A 24808-nucleotide genomic window follows, 5' to 3' on the forward strand; every position below is an offset into this window, starting at 1 on the left:
ATTGATCCAGAGTGCTGAACGGAAACCTACACCAGCTGGATCAACTAGATTCCCTCTTGAGGAAATGACGGAAGCCATGAGTCATGAATGAATGCAGGCCTTCTGTTTGAAAATAGCCATGGACATTTGTAGACGGCAGCTAAGCGGCATTAAATCTATATTATCGGGAAGGTTATGGGACTATAAAGAAGGAGATGAGACTGCCTCCCCGCCCCGCGCTGTATTGTATTGTGTGGTTGAGTTGGTGAGCCCTCAGAGCCTGAAATGATTATGTCATTACGGAGCAGCACTTAACTAAAAGGGAGGTAGGCTTTAATCAGAGCAGAGAGCAGGAAAGCATTTTCTCTTCTTCAGCATCAGATCCACACGCTTCCCTCTTCTGCAAAGTAGCATGACAGCAAGCAGGCTGCTGCTACAGGCCATCTATAACCAGTAAGACACTGACACAGCAACTCCTAATGACCTTTTGAAAGGCTGTTACTCTAGAAAAATAATGTCGCTTTTCCAGCGTGACCAAAGGGCAAATGAACAATCAACACAAAGCAGGCAAATTATTTTCCCCTTTAAAAATGACAAAATGTCTGGACACCGCTGTTGGACAATATATCAATATTATATCGATATTGTGAATGTGATATGAGACTAGATATGAGACTTGGATTTTGGATATGGTAATATGGTAAGTGCTGTCCTTTGCTGGTTTTAAAGGCTACATTACAGTCAAGTGATGTATTTTCTGAATTTACCAGACTTTTCTAGTTCGGTTCTGTTCTGTTATGTGCCTTTACCCAATTACTTATTATATCCACATTACTGCATATGATTTCTCAAAAATATCATTGTGTCAATATTTTGTCAAAGCACCAATACTCATCCATGCAATATTGTTGCAATATCGATATTGAGGTATTTGGATACAAATAAATGATATTTGATTTTGTTTATATCGCCCAGCCCTACTTGATCCTAAGAGTAACCAAAGGGCAAGTGAACAATCAACACAAGCGGGCGAATTCGTGTTCCCATTCAAAATGACAGATGTCTGCACACCGCTGTAGGCGATGATCTGGGCGGATCCAGACAACTTTAACAGGGTTTTGTTGCGAGTTTACTTTGGTTCTCCTTACCTTTCCTGATGAGGTCTTCTGTGTCCTGGTCGAAGCCCAGTCGGTGGCATCTGCTCCACAGGCCCATGTTGGTGGAGTTGTACCGCCGGCTGCACTCGTCCGCGGCGCTCATGGCGAAGAGCTGCCGCCTCGCCCGGGCCAGCAGCAGCCTGTCCTCTCCCCGGCCCCGGGCCCTGTCCTCCCCGCCCGGGGCCCGGGCCCTCAGAGGCAGGCTGTTGTTGGGGATGTAGATGAAGCCCGGGTCCTTGCGGCGGGTGGAGAAGCTGCGGCAGCGCTCGCGGTACCTGCGCGCGTCCGTCTCGTACCAGTGGTCGGAGCAGATCGCCACGGCCAGCATGCCCAGGGCGCCCAGGGAGAGAGAGAGCCCGGCGTACAGCAGCAGCTTCCCGGCGGCCATGTCTGTCACAGCCGCATCAGATCAGCACCTCACCCACACGGACAGCTCCTCTGCTCTGCTCTGCTCTGCGGCTTGGCTTCAGCAGCTCACATCACCAAGCCTCTGCACGCAGGGGAGGAAGCATTATCCAAGCGATGATGGTGCAAATGGCTCAAAATAGCAACATGTAAACCCAAATTCCAAAAATCCAGGCTGTGTTGAGGCGGTGCTGCAGCAGCTCGACGTGCAGAGAGAGGACGCTTATCTCATGTCAGCCGTGGATCCTCGAGTCATAGCGTCCATCTGTCTGAGCAGGGCGACACCAACATGCAGACCGATCAGCCACTTGGAGTCGTGAGGTTTAGTCAATGCGAAAATTAAAACACAATAATGGCGTATCTCATATTCTACCCACAATTACCCCGACTTCAAAACCCACACACCAAAATGCGTGACGGGTAACGGGGGCAGTAAATAGCCTAGGCTACTGTATACAAAACTAGACAGAATCGTCACTTCGCCATAGCCTATTTAGAAATGAAATATCGTGCTCTCCTTACTGGGATCTACGGGAAGAAAACCTTCCACTCGGCACCCTTATCCAGTCGATTGGTGTGAATGTTAAAGGGCATTTAGTTACCTGTTCTCCAGATAGAGTCCAAACTGCAGACCGTCCTCAACGGTGAATGGTGAAATCAGTCAGCCGAGCAGGTGTGACGGGATGACCGCACGGCAGCTGCTACAGAGCGGCCTGCTGGATGAAGTGAGCAGCAGAATTTAGACTTCCGGTCAGAATTTTTCAAAATAAAAACTTTCATTCAAACTCGATCAAATAGCTACATAGGCCTACGTAATATGCATACCTTGGAAAAGCCAAAGGTTAGGCCTATATTGTATTTTTAGATACAGACTGAAGAATTGTGCTCAAACCATTATGCTTGCTCCCATCACATGCTTAGATTTCGTATGCCTAAAACCAACAGTTTCTCATTAAGAAGCGTTGAATACGACGTGGAAGTTGTTTCCTTATTCGCGGCTGGTAATGTGCGACTCAAAACGACTTCATCTTTTTGAATGAAGCTTTTTCAAGCAAAACCTCCACACCACTGTGACATGTTTATTGATAATAAAAAAAACTACATATTTATTGATAAAAACAATATATTTGTAATAATGAAGAAGAAGAAGAAGAATAGACAACCAATGCATAAAGATACAGCTCAAAACCTATGTCCAAAATGGCTTAATGGCCTTATTCAGGCCAGGTTAAATCGCCTTGGGCCACTCAAAACACAACTCTTAGCCTACATACTAACAGGGACATAGACTGTCTGATTATGTGGAGTGCAGTCTGGCCCAGACTGATTTTCATGGTTTAATAGACCTCTGGAATGCACAAAAACCCTCTCCTTATTCAAATTCACTTCCTGTCTAAACACTCAGGTTTGGACTGCAATATGGAGGCATTATTCATCTTCGGCCACCAATATCAATGTTCACACATACTGTCCAGCTCCCTTACAGTCCGCTAATATAGCATTTAACTGGCCAAATTGCATTTTCACACTCAAAACCTATGTCCAAAATGGCTCTATGACGTTTTTCAGACTCAGACTCCTTGTTCAAATTCACTTCCTGTCATAGAGACTTTTTGGACATAGGTGTGAAACAACTTGGACAACTTCCACGTCGTGCTAACAAGACTAATCGAGTAGGTTAACATTGGATGGATTAATACAGAAGGCCAGCTGTGTTGTGTCAGCGAATATTATAGCTAGCGAATAAGTTCCGGTGAGGTTTTTCAAAGTAAAAGAACGATTCTGCACAATTATAGAGCAGACAGGGGCGATTGAAAAATTATTATTTTCCACATTAAACTAATAAACTAAGCATTTAAATGAAGCTATACAATACAAATGATGTTTCTGTAGGCTATGACAATAACTGTTTCAATAACATTGAGAACGTTCTTCTCAGTAGGCTATCTTAATAGATAAAAGCTGTTCACTGGAGTGCATAGCCTTTACAAATTGGACACTGGACAGGTTTGTATTCAAAGTGGGAGCTTGCCAAACATATGCCCGCGCTCGGGTACACCCCCTCTATCACATCACACTCTCAGCTAAGCTCGGGAGGAATAAAAAAAAACTTGGCAGGCCGTCAAACTTATCCAGAGGTCACTCATATTGACATTTTTGTACAGATCTTGGACACTGTACACCCCTGTGTCGAAAGTGGCAGCACAAACGATATATGCACATGCTCGGGTAGACCCCCTCTATCACAGCACACTGTCAGCTAAGCTCGGGAGTAAGAGAAAATATGGCAGGCCGTCAAACCCACCCAGAGGTCACTTATAGTGACATTTTCATACAGATATTGGACACTGTACACCCCTGTGTCGAAAGTGGCAGCACAAACGATATATGCACATGCTCAGGAAGACCTCCTCTATCACATCACACTGTCAGCTAAGCTCGGGAGGAGTAAAAAAAAATATGGCAGGCCGTCAAACCCACCCAGAGGTCACTCATATTGACATTTTTGTACAAATATTGGACACTGTACACCCCTGTGTCGAAAGTGGCAGCACAAACGATATATGCATATTGTAATAATCCGCTTCCTGGATCATTAATGAAGGAGCCGAATGCGAATACTTGGTCTGCAGGCTTTATTCACTGCTCACACTCCCAGCTTCCAGCGCTTAGCCACACTTGGCTACACTCCTAGCTAACACACACAGCTCCTAGCTAACACACCCATCCAGTCCCCTCGTATCTTCAGACTAACAACACACACACTTTCCCCCCGACAAAATGGCCGCCTCCCGCTCAACCAATCCCCAGCGAGCTAGCAACCCCACATGACTCCATGTCCCCTTCAGGTGCGTTACTCGTATTCCCAGCGCGTTCACGTATGGTGGGACACACTCTACAACAACACCCCCAGCGAACCAACCCAACCCTCAGACAATCCCATGTTTACTGACAACCCCACATCGCTACACAGCCCCCCCTTTTACACAAACACTTGTCCCAAGTGGCACAGTAAACATGCAACACAACAACACAAAACACCCCACATCCCCATTCAGTTCAACCCGTCACATACATTTTTTTTTTTTTTTTACAGACAATGCAACCACCACCAGAAGCCCACTAGTCCCATTCCCCCCCAGCAGGGTCAGTCCTCCGCAGGGTAACTCTCCTCAGCCCCCCCATGTGCTCTACAGACACCACATGCACGGCAATAGCTCCGCACATCCTCCTTGTGTTGGTTCCAATAGAAATGTTTCCGAACACTGCAGAGCGTCTCCTGAGCCCCCTGATGACCCGGTCCCAGTCCCCTGTGAGCCCACCGTAACACTAATACCCGCAGGTGGCTGGGTACAACCTTCTGGACCCCCGTTATCCCGTGCCCTGTCCTCTCCAACAGCCCCTCTTTACCCAGACGCAGGTCGGTGAACATGTTCCACAGTCCCTTCGTGGTACCGGAAAACATGTGCATCTCCTCCACAGGGGGCCGGTGTCCGATCGCCACCCCCGCGAGCATCTGACTGATGTCCGCGTCCTCCACCTGCCTGCGTCTCCACTCATCCACGTCGACATCCGTGATGTCCATGTCGTCATCCTCCAGGTCCACATCTGAACAGTACTCCTCTTCCTCCGCCTCTTGCACGTGCTCGTCCTCCCGTCCCCCTCCCCCAGGGGGCGGCGTGTTCAGGTCAGCGGGGGTACCACAACCAGCCGCGATCTCCACCTCGGCCTCCTTCGCAGCAACCGTGGGGGGTGTGGAGCAGTCAGGTTGGGCTGGCTCCTCCGGCGTTGACCCCTCTCGCTCACCTGGAGACACGAGTGTTGCTCTCCCGACTGTAACAGCGTTGCAGATGATGTCCTCTACCGTGGGGGTTGCAGAGCAGCTAGGCTCCTCCGGCGTTAGCAACACCCGTCCATCTGGACAAACAGCCCACACTCACTTGACCTGAATAGCCGGCTCTGCACTGCTCCGCTGCTCCGCTGCCTGTTGCTCCGGCTGCTCCCCCGGCTGTGTGTCTCCTCCATCCCCCAAAGTCTCAGTGCACTCTCTGGCTAAGTGCTCAGGTGAACGGCAACTCCAACAGAGTCTCACCTGCCCGCCGCCGGCACGTCTCTCCTCTCCCGCTGTCCGCCGGTCTCCGACAGCCTCTTGACACTCCCTGGCTAGATATCCAAACGCACCACATGACCAGCAGACACCCGGGCGCCCCCAGTACCGTTGCTCCGCGTACCTGGTTTGCCCCGAAGGAATGCTGTGACACCACCTCGCCAGATGACCCTGTGCTCCACAACTCCAACACAGTCTCTGCGGCTCCTCCGTCTGCCGTTCTCCGCGCTGCGTGGCCCCCCTCAGTAGCTTCATAAGCACCTCTGCCCAGGCAGGCGTCGCCTCCAACAGCCGTCTGATCCCCTGCATCAGGCGGGCCTCCACGCCGGCAAGCACCGCGCTGAACTTCTGCTCCAGGCGGGCCTCCATGCCGGCCAGTACCGAGCTGAACTCCGGAGTCGGTAGCTCCTTTTCCCCCCCGTCCAACGACGAGGGTCCACCAACGCGCGCCATGCCACGTGGTGTTTGTAGTGTTAGCAGACACAGCTAACCTCGTATCAGCTAGCAGACACAGCTAGTCTCGTACCAGTTAGCAGACACAGCTAACCTCTTAGCATTTAGCAGACACAGCTAACCTTTTAGCAGCTAGCAGACACAGCTAGCCGCCCACGCCTGGCCGATCCTCCAAGGCGTTAATTTTTTTCTTCCTCTCCGCTCCACCTTCCCGCTGCTACCGCGCGAGGCGAGCGGCCAAAGTTCGTAGTCACTTCTGGACACCAATGTAATAATCCGCTTCCTGGATCATTAATGAAGGAGCCGAATGCGAATACTTGGTCTGCAGGCTTTATTCACTGCTCACACTCCCAGCTTCCAGCGCTTAGCCACACTTGGCTACACTCCTAGCTAACACACACAGCTCCTAGCTAACACACCCATCCAGTCCCCTCGTATCTTCAGACTAACAACACACACACTTTCCCCCGACAAAATGGCCGCCTCCCGCTCAACCAATTCCCAGCGAGCTAGCAACCCCACATGACTCCCTGTCCCCTTCAGGTGCGTTACTCGTATTCCCAGCGCGTTCACGTGCGGTGGGACACACTCTACAACAACACCCCCAGCGAACCAACCCAACCCTCAGACAATCCCATGTTTACTGACAACCCCACATCGCTACAATATGTTTGGCAAGCTCCCACTTTGAACACAACCCTGTCCAGTGTCCAATTTGTAAAGGCTATGCACTCGAGTGAACATTACATAGGCCTACTGAGAAGAGCGTTCTCAATGTTATTAAAACAGTTGGTGTCAAACAGAAACATAATTTGTATTGTATACATTCGTTTAGATGCTTTGTTTATTGTTTTAATCTGCGAACTAACCATTTTTCTATGCCTTTTAAAAACATGAATTACGCCGCTTTTACTCTGAAGGCTGAACGTCCAAACCGGAAGTCTTATATTCGCTAGCTCAGTCAACCGGATCTGTTTCACAGAACGGAGCTGTAAAAACGGCACAGAGGATTGTGGGAACCACACTCCCAAATAGTAGATTAATGCTACGACGTGGAAGTTGTCTCCTTATTTGTGGCTGGTGATGTGTGACCCAAAACGACTCGATCTTTTTGAACTGAGCTTTTTCAAGCGCATGCAACAGAAAATAAAATAACAATCTTATTTTCATTTATTTCCAAAGTACGTTTTTCTGTTTGTATGTATTTATTTGACCAAAATCATTCACTTTGGTTTGTTATGAATGAATAAGAGTTGTTTTGATCTCCGGCGCTGTTCTGTGACGTTGTGCTGTCTCTCTGGTGCCGCCCTGTGGTAGCCCGACTCCGCCAGATGGGGGCGGCAATGTTCAACAAATTCACGAAACAGGATGTGAAGCAAACCCATCCATCTGGCAACTCAGGTTAGCCCTGTGGTGGGTTTCACACTATTTCCTCAGTCTGCACATAGCCTGCAGAGAGGGATGAGCAACTACCGTGTCCCAGACGATTTTCTCTCTTGTCAATTGAATTGCAAGAAGAAATAAAAGACCATCACCTGCAGTCGTGGTTGGTAGGGCTGGGTTAAAAAAATCGATTCTCCGATTTTTAATCGATTTTTATTTTAATCCTTTGATATCGATTCATATGTCCAGAGATCTTTTTTTTTTATAAATACATAAACATAGGCTAATATTGTGTGTGGTAGTTGAAACATAGTTTCAAATTTACGTTTATTTATGTTTGTAGTTGAAACAAAAACATAAATACTGTAGGCTACATAAATGGAAATGTTTGATCATTAATATCTACTTTTAGAAATTATATAGGCTGAAATCAAATCACTGTGCATAATTGTGAAAGTGTCTTTATTGACAGATGAAAAGGCTGTTATTTACCCTTTGTCACCAGGTGAGTAAATATATGTGTAGTCTCGCTAGCCAGCCAGCCTCTCCTCCCTTCCGTCAGGGAGGAGAGGCTGGCTAGTGGCTAGCAAGACTAATATATGTGTAACTAAAACCATTAAAATTGACAACCGGTCCGCAACTTTCCCCCCCTATGTATCTACCTGTCCTTGGCGCAAAAAAGGTTGGGAACCCTTGTGTTACATAACTGGACAGTCATGTAATTCAGGTTACAGCTCAAACAACATGTTTTAGTATCACTAACCAAATCGATATTGAAATTAATCGAATCGAATCGGGATTAATCGATTCGGAACCTTGTGAATCGGAATTGAATCGATTCTTGAAATTTGAACCAATACCCAGCCCTAGTGGTTGGCTGTGATAATTGTGCACCAGAACACAACGCAGTGTGGTCGGCTTGGACCGGCTACACACACACTGTTAAAACCTCCACACCACTGTTACTGTGACATGTTTATTGATAGAAAAAACATATTTGATCAAAACAATATATTTGTAATAATAATAGACAACCAATGCATAAAGATACAGCTCATAAAACCAAAATGTCCAAAATGGCTCTATGGCCTTATTCAGGCCAGCTTTTCAAGGGTTAAATCGCCTTGGGCCACTCAAAACACAACTCTTACATACTAACAGGGACATAGACTGTCTGATTATGCAGAGTGCAGTCTGGCTCAAACAGGTTTTCATGGTTTAATAGACATCTGGAAAGCACAAAATCCATTTCCTTATTCAAATTCTACTTTGGCAAAAAACTCAGGTTTCGACTGCAATATGGGCCATATTATTCATCTTGGGCCACCAATACCAATGTTCACACATACTGTCCACCTCCCTTACAGTCCGCTAATATAGCAGTTAGTCTGGCCCAAAAGCATTTTTACACTTAAAACCTGTCCAAAATGGCTCTATGGCGTTTTTCAGGTCAGCTTTTCAAGGGTTAAATTGCCTTGAGCCACCCCAAACTCCACTCTTACATACTAACAGGGACATAGACTGTCTCATTATGTGGAGTGCAGTCTGGCTCCGACTGATTTTCATGGGTTAATAGACCTCTGGAATGCACACAAAAAATCTCCTTATTCAAATTCACTTCCTGTAAAAAAACAAACAGGTTTGGACTGCAATATGGAGGAATTATTCACCATGGGCCACCAACATCAATATTCACACATACTGTCCACCTCCCGGACAGTCCCCAAATATAACATTTAGTCTGGCCCAAAAGCATTATCACACTCAAAACATATGTCCAAAATGGCTCTATGGCCTTATTCAGACCAGGTTTTCAAGGGTTAACTCACCTTGGGCCTACAGAGTCTACAGTGTAGACCAGGGGTAGCCTGGGTAAACCCAGCCTCCACATGACCTCTATTTATGTGCTATCAGTCTTGTGACTGACACCCATGAAAAGTAATTGCCCACCCCTGGTCTAGCCTGGGTAAACCCAGCCTCCACGTGACCTCTATCTATGTGCTATCAGTCTTGTAACTGATTGCACATAGATAGAGGTCACATGGAGGCTGGGTTTACCCAGGCTAGACCTATCTATGTGCTATCAGTCTTGTGACTGATTGCACATAGATAGAGGTCACATGGAGGCTGGGTTTACCCAGGCTAGACCAGGGGTGGGCAATTACTTTTCATGGGGGGCCACATGAGAAACCCAGATTGTTGCCGGGGGCCGAACAAATATTGTCATGCCGTAACCCAGGGATGGACAACTTTGATGATAGAGAGGACCACAAAAAAATGTCCTCGCTACCAGAGGGCCAGATTTTGCTGAGGGCTGGGGGGGGACAAAAAAAACTATAGACTCTACACCCTCCCCAGATCAGCAGAGATGGTGACACAACAACCAGGAAGGCTTAGAACAGGGGATAATTGGCTATGACCAATTGGAAGGATTAAAAAAAATAATTAAGACAATTATTCACAAGTGGTATTTCCTGATGTGTCTATGTCTGTCCCCACCCTGTGTAAACGTCTGGCCACAGTGGGAGCAGGCATACGGCCTCTCCCCTGTATGTGTCCTCATGTGCACCTTCAGCTTGTACTGGTCGATGAAATGCTTGGGGCAGCAGGAGCAGGAGTATGGTTTATCTCCTGTGTGGTAACGCTGGTGCTTCTTCAACTGATTCATGTGGCTATAAGTCTTCCCACAGTCAGTGCACGGGTATCTGGGCCGCACTGCCATGTGTTGCTGACTATGCAGCTGCAGCTCGCTGGACCATATGAAACTCTTACTGCACTGGGAACACTTGAACGGTTTGTCTCCAGTGTGGATGCGCAGGTGTTTATTCAGGAGGGTGACAGAGGTGAACCCGCTGCCACAGATGGAGCAGAGGTGAGGTCTTTCTCCCGTGTGGATGCTCAAGTGCTTCTCCAGCTTGTTCTTGTTCAGAAATGTCTTGCCGCAGTCGGGGCAGTTCAGTGGCTGCTCTCCCTGGTGTGAGCTCATGTGTTCGGTCAACTCCGGCAGTGAAGAGAAAGCGTAATCACACCGGGTGCATGAGTATGGTTTTTCTTTCTTGAATTCCTTGTGTCTCAAGCGGTGTTGTTCTAGATCTTCCTTCCTGGTAAAGGTTTCAATACAAACAGGGCACTGGTACGGTCTTTCTTCAAGATGAGTCCGCAGGTGCCTTTTGAAAACTGTTAACTTTAGAAAGACTTTGTCACAGTGTGGACATTTAGACTCCCGCCTGGCATGAACCATTAAGTGTTTATTGTAGTGAGAAAGTTTGGAGAAGTGCAAGTCACACAATGTGCAATAATACTGTTCCTCATTGTGCCCTTGTTCGTGTTTCTTCAGTGCATACTCAACCTTAAACTTTTTCCCACAGACGGTGCAAAGGTAAGGGGCTTCAATGTTTTCATGACTCTCCATGTGTGTCTCCAGTTCTTCTGGACAGCTGAAGGTTTGGTCACACTTCAGACAAGTCCAATCTGCGTCTTGTCGGTGAGTCTCCAGATGTTTGTCGGGGTCTTTCAGGATTTTTGTTGAGTTGCCATGGGTTGCTAGATGCCTTTTCAAATGATACATTCTATGAAATATTTTACCACACTCAGTGCAGATGAGGCGCAGAGGGTTGGACTGGAACTTGCTGTTGTGTTTTTTGATATGAGTTACTAACGCACTCTTGTCCTTGAAGGTTTTTTCACAACCGGGGCATGACAGTATGACATGGGTCCTCTTGTGAGTTTTCAGCTCTAGCCAGCTACCAAAAGTTTCCCCACATGTAATGCAGATATGCCTGCCAAAGCCATGCTGGATTTTTAAGTGTCTGGTCATGTGGTACGAGTGGCTAAAGGTCATAGAACAGACTGGGCAGCAGAACGGTTTCTCCTTTGTGTGTGTCCTCATGTGTCTGGCTAGCTTGGCTGCCCCCCTGAAGCACCGGTCATCACAGATGGGACAAACATGTTCCCTTCTTTTAGTCTTAGAGCTAACTCTTTCTTGATCATCAGCTCCATCATAATCTTCAGCTTCATTACAGTCCTCATCTTCCATCTCATCACCACCAACTTCAGGCCCATCTTCCATCTCCTCACCATCAACTTCAGGCCCATCTTCCATCTTATCACCACCAACTTCAGGCCCTTCCTCCTTAGCATCACAATTACCAAACACAATATAATCAGGGGATGACAGTATTTCTCGACCATGGGTCTTCTTGTGAGCTTCCAGCTCTACCAAGCCACCAAAGGGTTCCCCACATTTAGAGCAAATATGCTGGCCTGCACTATGCTTGTTTCTTAAGTGTCTGGTCATGTGGTCTGACCGGCTAAATCGCATAGCACAGACTGGGCAGGTGAATGGTCTTTCCTTTGCGTGACACCTCATGTGTCTGTCTAGCATGTTTGCATTTTTGAAGCACGTGTCAACACAGATGGGACAGAAATGTCCCTTTTGTGACACTACTTCTGGGGCATGGGTTTTCTTGTGAGCTTGCAGCTCCGCCAAGCTTCCTGAACTTTCCCCACATTTAGAGCAGATATGCTGGCTTGCACCATGCTGGTTGCTTAAGTGTCTGGTCATGTGGTACGAACGTCTGAACCTCATATCACAGACTGGGCAGCTGAACGGTCTCTCCTTTGTGTGAGTCCTCATGTGTCTGGCTAGCATCTGTGCACTTTTGAAGCTCCTATCAGTACAGATGGGACAGAACTTTCCCTTTGTTTTAGTCTTAGAAATGACAACCTTTTCTGCATCACTACCACCACCATCATCAGTTTCATCATAGTCTGGATCATTCTTATCATCACTATCACCATCATAATCTCCAGCTTCATCATAGTCTGGATCATTCTTATTATCACCACTATCACCATCATAATCTCCAGCTTCATCATAGTCTGGATCGTTCTTATCATCACCACTATCACCATCATGATCTCCAGCTTCATCATAGTCTGGATCATTCTTATCACCACTATCACCATCATGATCTCCAGCTTCATCATAGTCTGGATCATTCTTATCACAACTATCACCATCATGATCTCCAGCTTCATCATAGTCTGGATCATTCTTATCACAACTATCACCATAATGTTCATCACTACTACTGTGATACTGTGTCTCATTACTATAATAATCATCATTATCTTTGCATCCAGATGGGCTTGATGGGGTTATATTCACATGAGCTTTTAGTTTTTTAGGCCTCCCCCTTTTGGCCACTCTTGGAACAGCATGGGCTCCACTGTCTACATTGTCACATGTTATAGTCAGATGAGGTTTTAGTTTTTTAGGCCTCCCCCTTTTGGCCACTCTTGGAACAGCATGGGCTCCACTGTCTACATTGTCACATGTTATAGTCACATGAGGTTTTAGTTTTTTAGGCCTCCCCCTTTTGGCCACTCTTGGAACAGCATAGTCTCCACTATCTTCATTGTCACATGTTATAGTCACAGTCACTTGAGGTTGTACTCTTTTAGGCTTTCCGCTTTCGGCCACTCTTTGAACAGCATGCTCTCCACTATCTTCATTGTCACATGTTGTAGTCAGTTGAGGTTTTAGTTTTTTAGGTCTCCCCCTTTTGGCCACTCTTTGAACAGCATTGTCTCCACTGTCTACATTGAGAGAGGCACATTCCACCTGTTTACCAATAACTAGTGCCTCAGCCAGTGTCAAAGTTGCCTTTTCTACCAATAGCCTCTCTCTGAGTTGTGTACTGTTTGTTTTCTCAATCAGCTGATTAATAATCACTTTCTCTTGTAACTCTCTAAAGTTGAAAGTCTTTACTAGCTCTGCCAATGCACAGACAAACTGCTCTACAGTCTCCCCAGGCCTCTGCACTCTCCAATGGAATTGAAGGCCGTTCTGAGGGTTGCGGCCAGAGCTGAATTGAACTGTGAGTGCAGAGATAGTTGCAGCATACGTGGTTTGACGCTGGATCAGTGTTGTGTAGATATGCTGTCCTTCTTTGCCAAGACAGTTCTGTAAGAGCACACACTTAGTAGAGTCGTCCAACTCGGTTTCACCAAACGCTTCAAGATAGTGTTCAAAAGACTTGTGCCATCGATCCCACGACATAGTCGGTTCCCCGGGGACAGGCAAGAAAGTCGGGGGAGGGGATAATAATAATAATTGCGGTTCTGGTAGAGGCTCTGTGGAGGAGATGGGTTTCATCATCTCTTCATCCAGGTCTATAGTCCCCTCATCCATTGCAATTGTTTCTGTTCTCTGAATTAGACAGGGTCTAATTTTATTTGAGGTAAGAGCCGTTGAATGAAGTTGTCATTGTCTTTGGATCATATCCAGCTGTAACACGTAGGTTCCTGAGGGTTCGTCCCACTCTCAGCTCAGTCCTGGACAGCCTATGTGGAAAGTGTGGAAGAGACAAACATGGGTTACTTTACTTAACAGGCTCAGTCAACTCTTTCCTATGCCTATAGTATGTACTGCCATATGTACTGTCTAGGGCAGGGGCACTCAATTAAAATTCAAAGAGGTCCAGTTAGAGAAAATGTCCTCAAGCAAAGGTCCGGACCATTGTAACGTAGCTTACGCTATGATTTCAGTGCCATTGAACTCAATGATTGAAGTAGCCTAATGGTACGTCTGTATGTAGTCAACAACTGACTGTTAAACACAAATAAACATCAATAATGCTTATTTACAGTTTTCATATTTAACTGGATTAATTATACATAACTACCCTACTATAATAAATAAATGATCTTTTCTCATTTCAAGTAAAATTATGCATTTAAAAATAACATACAACAGAGTGCTTTGGAAAAATGTGCATCTTAAAATGAAGTGCTTTAATTTAAGAGAAATACGTTTCCCCTTTTCTTCACTCCATTTCACATTTAACACTCTCAGCAAACAAACAACCTTTTCTCTTGAGAGAAGTGAGCTCCCTATCTATCTATCTATCTATCTGTCTGTCTGTCTGTCTGTCTGTCTGTCTGTCGATCAACCTCGCATGCCGTTGCGTTGGGCAGTGAGTGTGCCCTGGTGTGTGTGTGTGTGTGTGTGTGTGTGTGTGTTTGCTCATGTGTGGCGCTTCCATAGACAGGTCAGGATCGCACCGCACTTCACACGAGACATACTGGTTTTGATCTGCCCGTAAGAACAATGAATGGACATGTAAGAGTGGTTTCTTTTGAGCACACCATGTGAAATTACTATCTCTCGCCTCACGTCACCTCCCCTCCGTCCGTGTGCTCTCGCAGCACCACTCGAAGCAACAGAGAGAAACGATTCGTTTATTTGATTGGCCGAGTAGCATCACGTGTGATGATTTACAGCGCATTCATTGGTCTGTGAGCTTCCTGGCAGATAAACCAGTAGTACCGTAAATACTGTAAAAGCACGTGCCGGTTAAAATAGAAACGCTCCGTGAAAATGTAAGTTATCAATGATTTGTAGGTTATAGGGCTCGGTCCGGATAGGACGGCGTCTCGGTCCGGATGCGGACCGGAGTCCGGACTTTGAGGATCGCCGGTCTAGGGCTGCAACTAACGATTATTTGGAGAATCGATTAATCTGCCGATTATTTATTCGATTAATTGGATAAAAATAAATGCGCAGATTTTATTTCAATCATTTTATTCAAAAACCAAATGTTGTCCCAAATTGACAATACTGGTGCACACAAGTGCTGCTTGAATGGACCAGAGCTGTCTAAACAATTAGCCTATGACAAATATAATTAAAAAAAAAACTATATCAATATCTAAGTGTTAACATGTTTTGCTACTTAACTCATTCAGCGCCAAAGACGTCTTTGACGTGTTATCAGAAATAGCCATCCACGCCAAAGACGTGTTTGACGTGTTTTTGTTTTTATTACTGCAGCGCTTACTTCAAACACTTCCCCAGCCTCTGACATAGTATCAGGTCCCTAGCATCTAAGACAACACGTGAACAAACACATACCGCAGCTGTTGTTTTGAAATTGAGCAAGAGGAAAAGCAGAAAACGGATAAACGCTTCTTTGTGCAGACAGGAGAAACGCAATTGAAACGCCGCTCGGCGCGCTGCACGAGCTGGAGTCGCCTTCCTCTGTGCCAGCCGGGAGAAAACGGGAGAAAGTAATCAAGAGATGTGTTTGATCATCGGAGGAATGAGGAAATGATCGATCAGTTTGCGAGGGCGGTGAGGACGTGTTGAATAGCCGAGGGGAAAACGGGAACGATCAAATAGCAGGGAGGATATGACAGGGAGACATGGACGAGGACGGGTGGACCAGAACAAAAAAAAATAAACACACAAACAGCTAACAAGGCAGAAGCGGCAGTCACAGCAGCCCGCTGTCTGTTCTCAAGAGCTATTCAGTTGGTTCATGAAATCGCTGGGCTGCGTGCCCTCCAGTGTTGCTCCTGGCCAATCCCAGCGCCACAGGGCGTGGTTATTGCTTATCCTATGTGGGGTTAGAAATCTAAAAGGGGGATCATGTGTGTGTGTGTGTGTGTGTGTGTGTGTGTGTGTCTGTCTGTCTGTCTGTCTGTCGGTGTGTCTGTCTGTCTGTCTGTCTGTCTGTCTGTGTGTCTGTCTGCACACTCACTCACACTGCTGTATTGTTGAATGTAAAAAAAAAGCACTTCATGTGTATATATATATATATATATATATATATTTTTTTTCATTTGTGTCATAACGAATAGTATTTACATGTCTGATGTCAATACAGTTCAAAATAAAAGAATTGAGAGCGAGTTCTGCTTGAGAATGTGTATTTTACAGAAATTGACTTTTCTCCTGTTTGTCATCTCAGAGAGACCTTTTGGGTGAAAACAGGGTGTATATAAATGGATATAAGTAGAGTACAGAACATGCTAAAAGCTCACTTTTTTTTTCCTGGTGAACCCAGAGACGTACATCTTCATTTTGAGGTATTGCAAATCACTCTGGTGCTAATAGATAATTTACTGTGGGTCTTGAAAGATGACCAACAATTATGAAAATCTTTGGCCTGTGCTAAATATTGGCAGTCCTAAACTGGCCATGAATGAGTTAATAGGCTACCTTTAACAACAGGCCGGTTGTAAATACTAGGGATCGGCATTTTAAGCAATTTAAATACTTGAGTACTCTCCTTCTATTATGAACGAGTACTCGAGTACTTGCGCGCAGGGGGGGGGGGGTCTGTGTGATTACTATGGTAATGACTGAGCAGGGGTAATCTGCTGTGTATGGGGCTGTTCACACATAACGTTTGCATTTTTGCATGGAAAAAGCACTACCTGGAGCATTTTTTGTCAGGAGAGGGACTGACTGTGAGAGCAGACAAGTTGTGAAACAAGCGAAGGCATTTCCAATACATGTCCATTGTCCAGCAATGTCAGGTTATTGTCCAGTATCATCGATTTTACTTCATGATCATTGTTACACTAACGTAAATCCATGGATTACAAGGTCCGGTGTTCTGCCAAAAAGTGAAAACTGACCAGTGTGATTAACGTTACAGCTGCAGCTGAATAGTGATCACCATGAAGCGATTGTCTCCCAAAAAGTGATTCTTTCTCCACATTTCTTGTGACTAACGTTATGGGAAACGACAGTGTAGTCAGTAAACTAGCGTTAGTGCAAAGTTTTGAATGAGTTTTATCGGGCGTGTGCGCTATGAAGAAGCGTGCATCTCATTCGGGGGAATATCTCCAGCCACCATTTTCGGGATGAGCTGGAAAACTTCCGGTTAAAACTTTCAAAATAATACTAAACTTAAACAAAAGTAAATAGCTTATTGATGCACGTTGAAGGAGAAAAGGTATTTCAACGAATGAAGCAGCAAACCTTGTATCAAAATACTCGTTGTGATTAAAAAAAAAACGATTTCAGAGGGACAAGCCCCTCTTTATTGTCACACGGTTACACATCAACACATGCACAGAGGGCCACAAACACACACATGCTGACGGTGGCCGGTGAAATTTGTCCTCTGCATTTAACCCATCCTGGCTTTGTCCTTTTCCTCCGGGGGGCAGGCCAGGAGCAGTGGTCACTTTCTTGTACAGCGCCCGGGGACCGACTTCGGATATTGTCGTCACTGGTCGGATGACGATGACGATCTGATCTTCTGCATGTTTTTAATGGGGGGGGGGCGGGTTATATACGGAGGAACCCCCCTGGGGGAGCACGGGAAGAACATGCAAACTCCACACAGACAGAAAGGCCCTTACGACGAGATACCCCACCTGGGCAGTAGGCACTGAAGATATGGGGGGGAACACAACCACAGCGCCCGCAGTGTCCCAGGCGAGAATCGAACTCAGGACCTTCTGACTGCGAGGTGACAGCTCTACCACTGAGCCACCGTGCTCCCTGATGTTATATGGCATGAAACTGTGGCTGTAACGCATTACTCAAAATAAATAAGGTTACGTTACAATAAGCGTTTTATTTTGAAAGCAACAACAAGGCTGACTTGGCGCCCGTGCAGTTCATGCTGCCAGATCCACATGACAATGCGTGCATAGATCTTAGACCATTTTTAAAGGGGTGGGGAGTGGGGCGAGTACCCGAACAGCAGAAACGTTACTCGAGTACTGACGTTATGAACGAGTGCTCGAGTACTCGCGCCCATCCCTAGTAAATACAGAGGTGGGTAAACTATCCAAGTTGAGGATTTTACCCACTTTGTTTCCCCTCATTGATTGATATAGTTGATCTGAAAATAAGTGAGTATAAACTATCTGCCTCATTTCAAAGAGGTGGGTCAGTCAGTGGGTCAGTCAGTCAGTCAGTCAGTCAGTCAGTCAGTCAGTCAGTCAGTCAGTCAGTCTCTCTCTCTCTCTCTCTCTCTCTCTCTCTCTCTCTCTCTCTCTCTCTCTCTCTCTCTCTCTCTCTCTCTCTCTCTCTCTCTCTCTCTCTCTCTCTCTCTCTCTCTCTCTCTCTCTCTCTCTCTCTCTCTCTCTCTCTCTCTCTCTCCTATTAGACACCGTGAGCTGAACGTTTCCTCACTTCAAAACACAAAGTACATGTGTTTAAAGATTTTGTAGTAACGTTGACCAGCTCTGCTGCTTACCCTGCTCACCTGTTGAGCACCAGTCGTCCATGGCTAACATTAGTTACGTTATGCTTCGTCCTCATTACCGTGGTGCATCTGTGCCATGCAAGGTCGATTTTAAATAGTTTGCAGCTAGCACACTTTTTACTTTTACAAAATGTGAAGTGCTCCCATACTTTAGATCAAGTCTAGTTCAAAAGTTTTCGCCGTCTCCGCCATGTTAGTCCCATGGTACTGCCGCACTTGTCTTCATGGAGACAACACATGACGTAGTCAGTCCGCGACAGCGACACAGGAAGTAGGCGGCTTTATGCGACAGACAAACGCAAGTCACAACGTAGTAGATAAACGTTTATATAATTATACAGCTCTGCGACACAATGAATCGGTAATGTAATTCGTTGCCAATTCATTTAATAATGGATTTTTATTGATTAGTTGTTGCAGCCCTAGTACTGTCTTCCTGAAAAATAGGCTATAGGCCTACAGATAGTGCCAACGTTGTCATCTAACCGCAGGGTTCATACACATTTTGACCAATGGATTTCCATGACTTTAAACCAAATTTCCATGACCAAACATTTTGTAAAGTCTCGGTGTAGACCAAAGCTGGCGATGATGCAGTGGATATGTTTGTTGTTTTTGTTAGCATTAGCTCGTAGCGCGGCCTACCCTCAGGGGTTAAAGCAAAATAAAATATTTTGACTGAAAATTTTTCGAGGCCTATTTTAGCTATTTCGGGCTTTCTAGAGTGTCCGCTTTTTCCCCACCGTGCCGTCGCTTCACATGGGTTTTCATGTAAAAAAGGGCAGACAGTGTGTACATCAGACTCATTTCACTCTCAAGTTCCCAAACATCCAGTAGGTCTAATGATGCATGAATTGTGTTCTGGGCTGATGTTATAAGGTTCCACGTAGGTATGCCAACAGAGACATGACTGGCTATAATAAATCACAATTAATATATAGATGTTTTTTATCGAGTCAAACAAGTAGGTTAAGGGATCAGTATAACAATTATAACAGTAGCCACAGGAACTACAACAACATTGTCAAACATATGTCCCAACTAAGGAGGTTCTCTTCCACCAGTCACACAGCTCAGCTCCACCCAAACTCTCACCCCTCCTGTCCCACTGAGCTGATGGTCTGGTAGCCTACTGTTATGAAAACACACCAATTAATACTGTCAGACAACACCTAGCATGCCTAGGCTAACCACCTAACGCTAGTGTTACAGTTCAGCATCAAGTGAAGAGGAAACATCCCACTGCACACGGTTACATCTAAAACATCCCTCAGAATTACAGAACTATCATGGAGTCAGGTAACAGATGAAATCAACATCTTGTTATCAACTAACTCAGAGACTAGCAGCAGCTGACACATCTAATGCTAACCAGAAAGTTAGTAACCAACTAGTTACTGCGCTAGCAACAGTTGTTTGTTAATGTTATCTAGGGATGCACGATAATTATCGGACCGATAAATTATCGGCCGATATGGCCATTGTGCGTTATTATTTATTATTCCGATAATGGCCTTTTTCCGATAAATCATCCGATAATAATCCTTTTTATTTTTTGCCTCGGAAGCGGAGCTTTTTGTTGTCGCACATTCGTGACATCACAGCTGCGACGCAAACATGGCTGCTGCCAGTGTGTAGTGTGTTGCTGTTTTTCAGTTTCACAATGATCAGAAAGCTACTGTAATTTGCAATCCATGTCCCACACAGGTTCCGAGAGGAGGGGAAACCTCTAAGCTGGCATTACGTTAAACCAAAGCTGGCGATGATGCAGCGGATATGTTTGTTGTTTTTGTTAGCGAGCATTAGCTCAGTCGTAGCGGGCCTACCCTGCAGGCTCGTCCGCTTGGCAAACTGACATTTACAGTCTGTGACTTGTGATCAAACAGCCCCACAAAAGCACTTAATACACAGAGCTTGCGTAAACTTATAGAAACTAATGGAAACCCCTTTACCCGAAATGAAACATCCAGGGATTGTGTATTTAACTCCAAAAAACCACTTACTAACGTTAAGCTAACCGCGCTAGTTAGCGTTAGCTGCTTGACAGAGCCTTCTAACAGAGCCAATAATGAAAACAAATGCACAGTCGCGCACATTAGGCTACATAAAAAGCATCAGTCAGTCAACATCACGACACAGTGTCTTTTCTTTAATCTGGTGGCAGCATTTTTCAGTAAAAAGTGAAACGACACAGATGGTTTATAGTGCCTGCCCATGGACTATATATGCCTGCCCCATTCATTGGGCCCAGGCTACAATTCACTGAGAACTGGAACCAATGCAAAATTTGAACAGATCAGTAACATGACAATAAGAGTCTAAATTACTATGCCTTTTGTCATTGTGTTTTATCTGCAGACTAAGCAGCTTGGCTTTCCGTTCTATAAAAGCCTTTATTTTTGTATTGACTATAATTGAGTGATACACTATTAAAACAATCATTATATCAGAAGTTTTCTTTGTTTTGCGTTCACAGTGATGTCAGTTAGATTTGGTTAGGTCTATATATATATATATATATATATATTTATTATAATAATTATCGGTTATCGGTATCGGTTATCGGCAGGAGAAGCAGATATGTATCGGTTATCGTATCGGTTGAAAAAATCCCATATCGTGCATCCCTAATGTTGACTGATGCTTTTTATGTAGCCTAATGTGCGTGACTGTGCCTTTGTTTTCCTTATTATTGGCTCTGTTAGATGGCTCTGTCCAGCAGCTGCAGTAGCTAGCTCAACTCCAAAGTCCCTTTGCTATAGTGGGACTCCCGGCAAGCGTGTTAGCGTGTTGTTTTTTGGAGTTAAATACACAATCCCTGGATGTTTAATTTCGGGGTAAAGGAGTTTCCATTAGTTTCTATATGTTCACGCCAGCTCTGTGAGTATGAAGTGAGCTGAGCGCCCATTGCATAGGCGGATTATGACATGATGGGCCCCTGGGCCTGGACACATAAAGGCCCCCCCCTCACAGCGCACATACGGAGAATTAGGGCCAGAACAACTAAGACACATTCACCTGCATCTCAACAGGATTTACCTCACAGCCACCTTAACTCAAAGCCAACAGCACAATAGCAAGAAATATTATTGATCTGTAGGCCTATCTCAATACAGGTTCAAAAATTAACTTTTTTTGTCGACCAGTCAAATGGCTAGTGAATGTTCAAATTTTACCAGCCACTCAATAGATTACCATTGTTTTTTTGGGGGATGGTGAGTGAAGCAAATCTACCAGGCCAGCCACTTTGATTTGGCTGGTGGCACGGTGCTAATTGTGAATAACACAGGATTTACAGCACAGGTACACTCAATTAAAGCCAAAAGCACAACAACCCTCTATTGTCCATAAGCTTATGGAACATTTTGTCAAAAATAAAGGGTTGGGAGCCTAAAGCTTAATTTATACTTATTAGAAAGTGTAGCTCAGCACATGGTCACAGACGAAAAAGAAAGTGTCGCTCATGGTGTTATATTTATCGTGCATTCCTTTATAACTGGGAACTGGTAATCTTACCGGTTCAAAGTTCATGAGCTGGGACGTGACATCACTAGAGCTGGTATTTCCCATTCCAAACTCGTAGGAGCCTCAGCAGCCCCGACGTAAAAAATCCAAGATGGCTGAGCCGCGCAACAACAGTAGTTATAATCGTATAAATGCTATTTAGCACTTCTGTCTTGTTTGTCTCATTAAATCAGCTGTACACACAGCACGGCCTACTTCTATCTGTGTGGACATGAGGCTGCAGTGTTTGTATGCGCAAAATGCCACGAAATGCCTTGTTATCAACTGTTATTGCTAACAATGGCTAGCCTGGCTAGCGAGTGGATCTGACCAGTGAACAGTGAACTTCCCAGCTCAACTTTTCTGCAAATGGAATGCTAACAAAACGGATGTGACGTCATTTAGCCTCCACATCCCAGTTCTTTTACGATAAAGGAACGCACGATTATACTTCAGTGAATGTTCGCCTCGGTTCAACGGTCACGTGACACTCGAACGTTATCAGTGCAGGCAACCAAGGCAAGAGAGGGAATGGAATGCACAGTGAAACCACCTCGGAGCCGAAGGCAAGATGTAACGTACTTGGCTGCAGCCGCATATAAACAACACACAACCACACAACTCACCTCCTCTCGCTCTGGGAAATTGGTCACGGTGTTCTTTGTGATTTTCACGAAGTCATACATCAAGGACAGGCTGATAAAAACAGCGGGGACACGTTCATTCATTTCAATTGAAAATTAAAACGAGGAAGTCAAGCGCGTGCCGTCTATATAGCCAATCAGACTTGCGCGATACTATGACGTAGTCAGCGACACTAAACATTTCACTAGGTAGCAGACACTGCTCGCCAACACTTGAAAGTGTCGACTCAAGTCCTCATTTCTGCCGGCAACCGTTTCAAAAGTGGGCAGACAAAGCATAAATTGGGCTTATAGTCCAGGCATTTTATGCAAATATGTGGGTCAACCTCACACTAATTGCAACAAAACCAAACTCAACTGATTTTGTATCGTCAATATGTCCTCAATGAAGGAAAAAAAGTGTTAAGGAAATGTATGAAGGGAAAGTTTTGAAAATTACCTAAATATGATGGTAGCCTATGGAAGCCTTTTTTTTTTTTTTTTTTAATGTGCCATAAATCTCATCACTTATGTGGATAACTTATATTATCCTGTATGTGTTTTTTGCTTCAAGGAGAAAAAAAATAAAAAATAAAATTAAATAAAATGTTAAAAAATAAATAAATAAAACGTTTTTGGTAGCATCATATGGGTCATTTTCAAAAATCTCCCTTCATACATTTCCTTAACACTTTTTTTCCTTCATTGAGGACATATTGAGGATACAAAATCAGTTGAGTTTGGTTTTGTTGCAATTAGTGTGAGGTCAAGTGACATTTTTACTGGACTATTAACACATTGACTGCCAGCCCTTTTTTCAATGCTGTAGGTAGGTTCTGCCAGGTTTTTTTTTGAGGATTCTGGCTCATTTTACAAGAGCCGAGGATTCTTTTCTGCTAAGATTTTGTGAACACACAATATCTCAAAACAACTAATAGAATGTGTGCTTTCTCTGTCTAAAAGAGTTAGTTTGTAGAGTTAGTAGTTATGTAAGCATTAGCAGTTGAATACAGCACGGTTTCAGCCGTCAGAAAAATTATTCCGAGATAAACGGCTTTTTGTGAAATTCGATAGAACAGTCACTTTAACCATTCATTTTTGGCATCAGTAAGACCTAAACAATAGTTTTGAACAGTAATTTCCTCCATAACAGCAGGAAACTCCCCTCTGCTTCCAACTCCTCCCTCCGTGGGCGTTCCTCTTGGCTGCAGCCAGCGGCCGTGTCACAAGCTTGTCACCAGTCTCACTGCTTTGCAGCTGCTGTGCGGCTGTGCCTGTCTGAGCGGCCGCTCTTTGAGGAAGTCTGGTTGGACTCGCTCGCTTCTTGGAGTTTTGGTTGAGAGCTTTGATCAAGCTTTTGCGATTCTGGTCATATTTATGCTGCGTGTTTCAAAGTGTGTTCCATCCGTGATCTATTATGCAAATTTGCAATCCCGCACTGCCAGCAATCAGCGCGAAAACTAAAGCGTTTTCGCCACGTTTTCGCCAATCCATTTTCATGAGAATGGCTTCGTCACACTGCTTTTTGCTTGCCTTCCTCCTTCCTTGTCGCCACTTAGTGGGTCGGTGGAATGGGTTGTACACGTTGTACACGTCCAATACTTATATAAGAGATGTAAAAGGGTTAGATGCACATCCCACCGTCAAAAAAAATAAATCGATTTTTTTTGACGTGTTAACACGTCGTTGGCAGTCAACAGCTGGATTCTGAAAACGTGTTAACACGTCGTTGGCAGTGAACGTGTTAAAGGTCCCATTCCGTGCAAAAGCTGTTTTTACTTGTAAATGCATATATACTGCTGTCAGCCCTCCCTGTAATGAGTGGTCACAACCTCAGAACTGCCACAGTTGGATTTGTCCCTATCCAGCTTCCCGCTGCAGTCTCCTTCAAGCCACACCCCCAAACGCTCTGTTTCCCAGACGGGGTATCGGGACGTCACGAGCTTCCTCAAGCATACTGCGCGGGTCTCTCTCACACAAGCTACCTGCACCATTTTGTCTATAGCCACAAAATTAACACTTCTAGCTGGAGCGACGCCAACTGTACGTGATCCAGCAACTGCGGAGGTGCATTTGGTAAGTCTAGGCATTTTGAGATGTCCTCTTTAGCGTAGCAACGTTAAGTTAGCGATAGCGTTAGTTGTGGACACAACCTAGCGTGCTGGTCCACAGACGCTAATC

General features: G+C 45.1%; 1 protein-coding gene across 1 annotated transcript in view; it reads right to left on the reverse strand.

The window, feature by feature from the left end:
• Positions 1-1524, reverse strand: part of tmem178bb (transmembrane protein 178Bb) — a gene marked incomplete at both ends in the record, with an annotated part of 140839 nt that extends 139315 nt beyond the window's left edge. Inside the window, one exon of the mRNA XM_083653734.1 lies at positions 1128-1524. Coding sequence (XP_083509860.1) covers positions 1128-1524 — 397 coding nt within the window. The remainder of the gene's footprint in view (positions 1-1127) is intronic.
• Positions 1525-24808: the final 23284 nt, after the last annotated feature.

Source organism: Poromitra crassiceps (genome assembly GCF_964638095.1).
Source record: "Poromitra crassiceps genome assembly, chromosome: 2".
NCBI lineage: Eukaryota > Metazoa > Chordata > Actinopteri > Beryciformes > Melamphaidae > Poromitra > Poromitra crassiceps.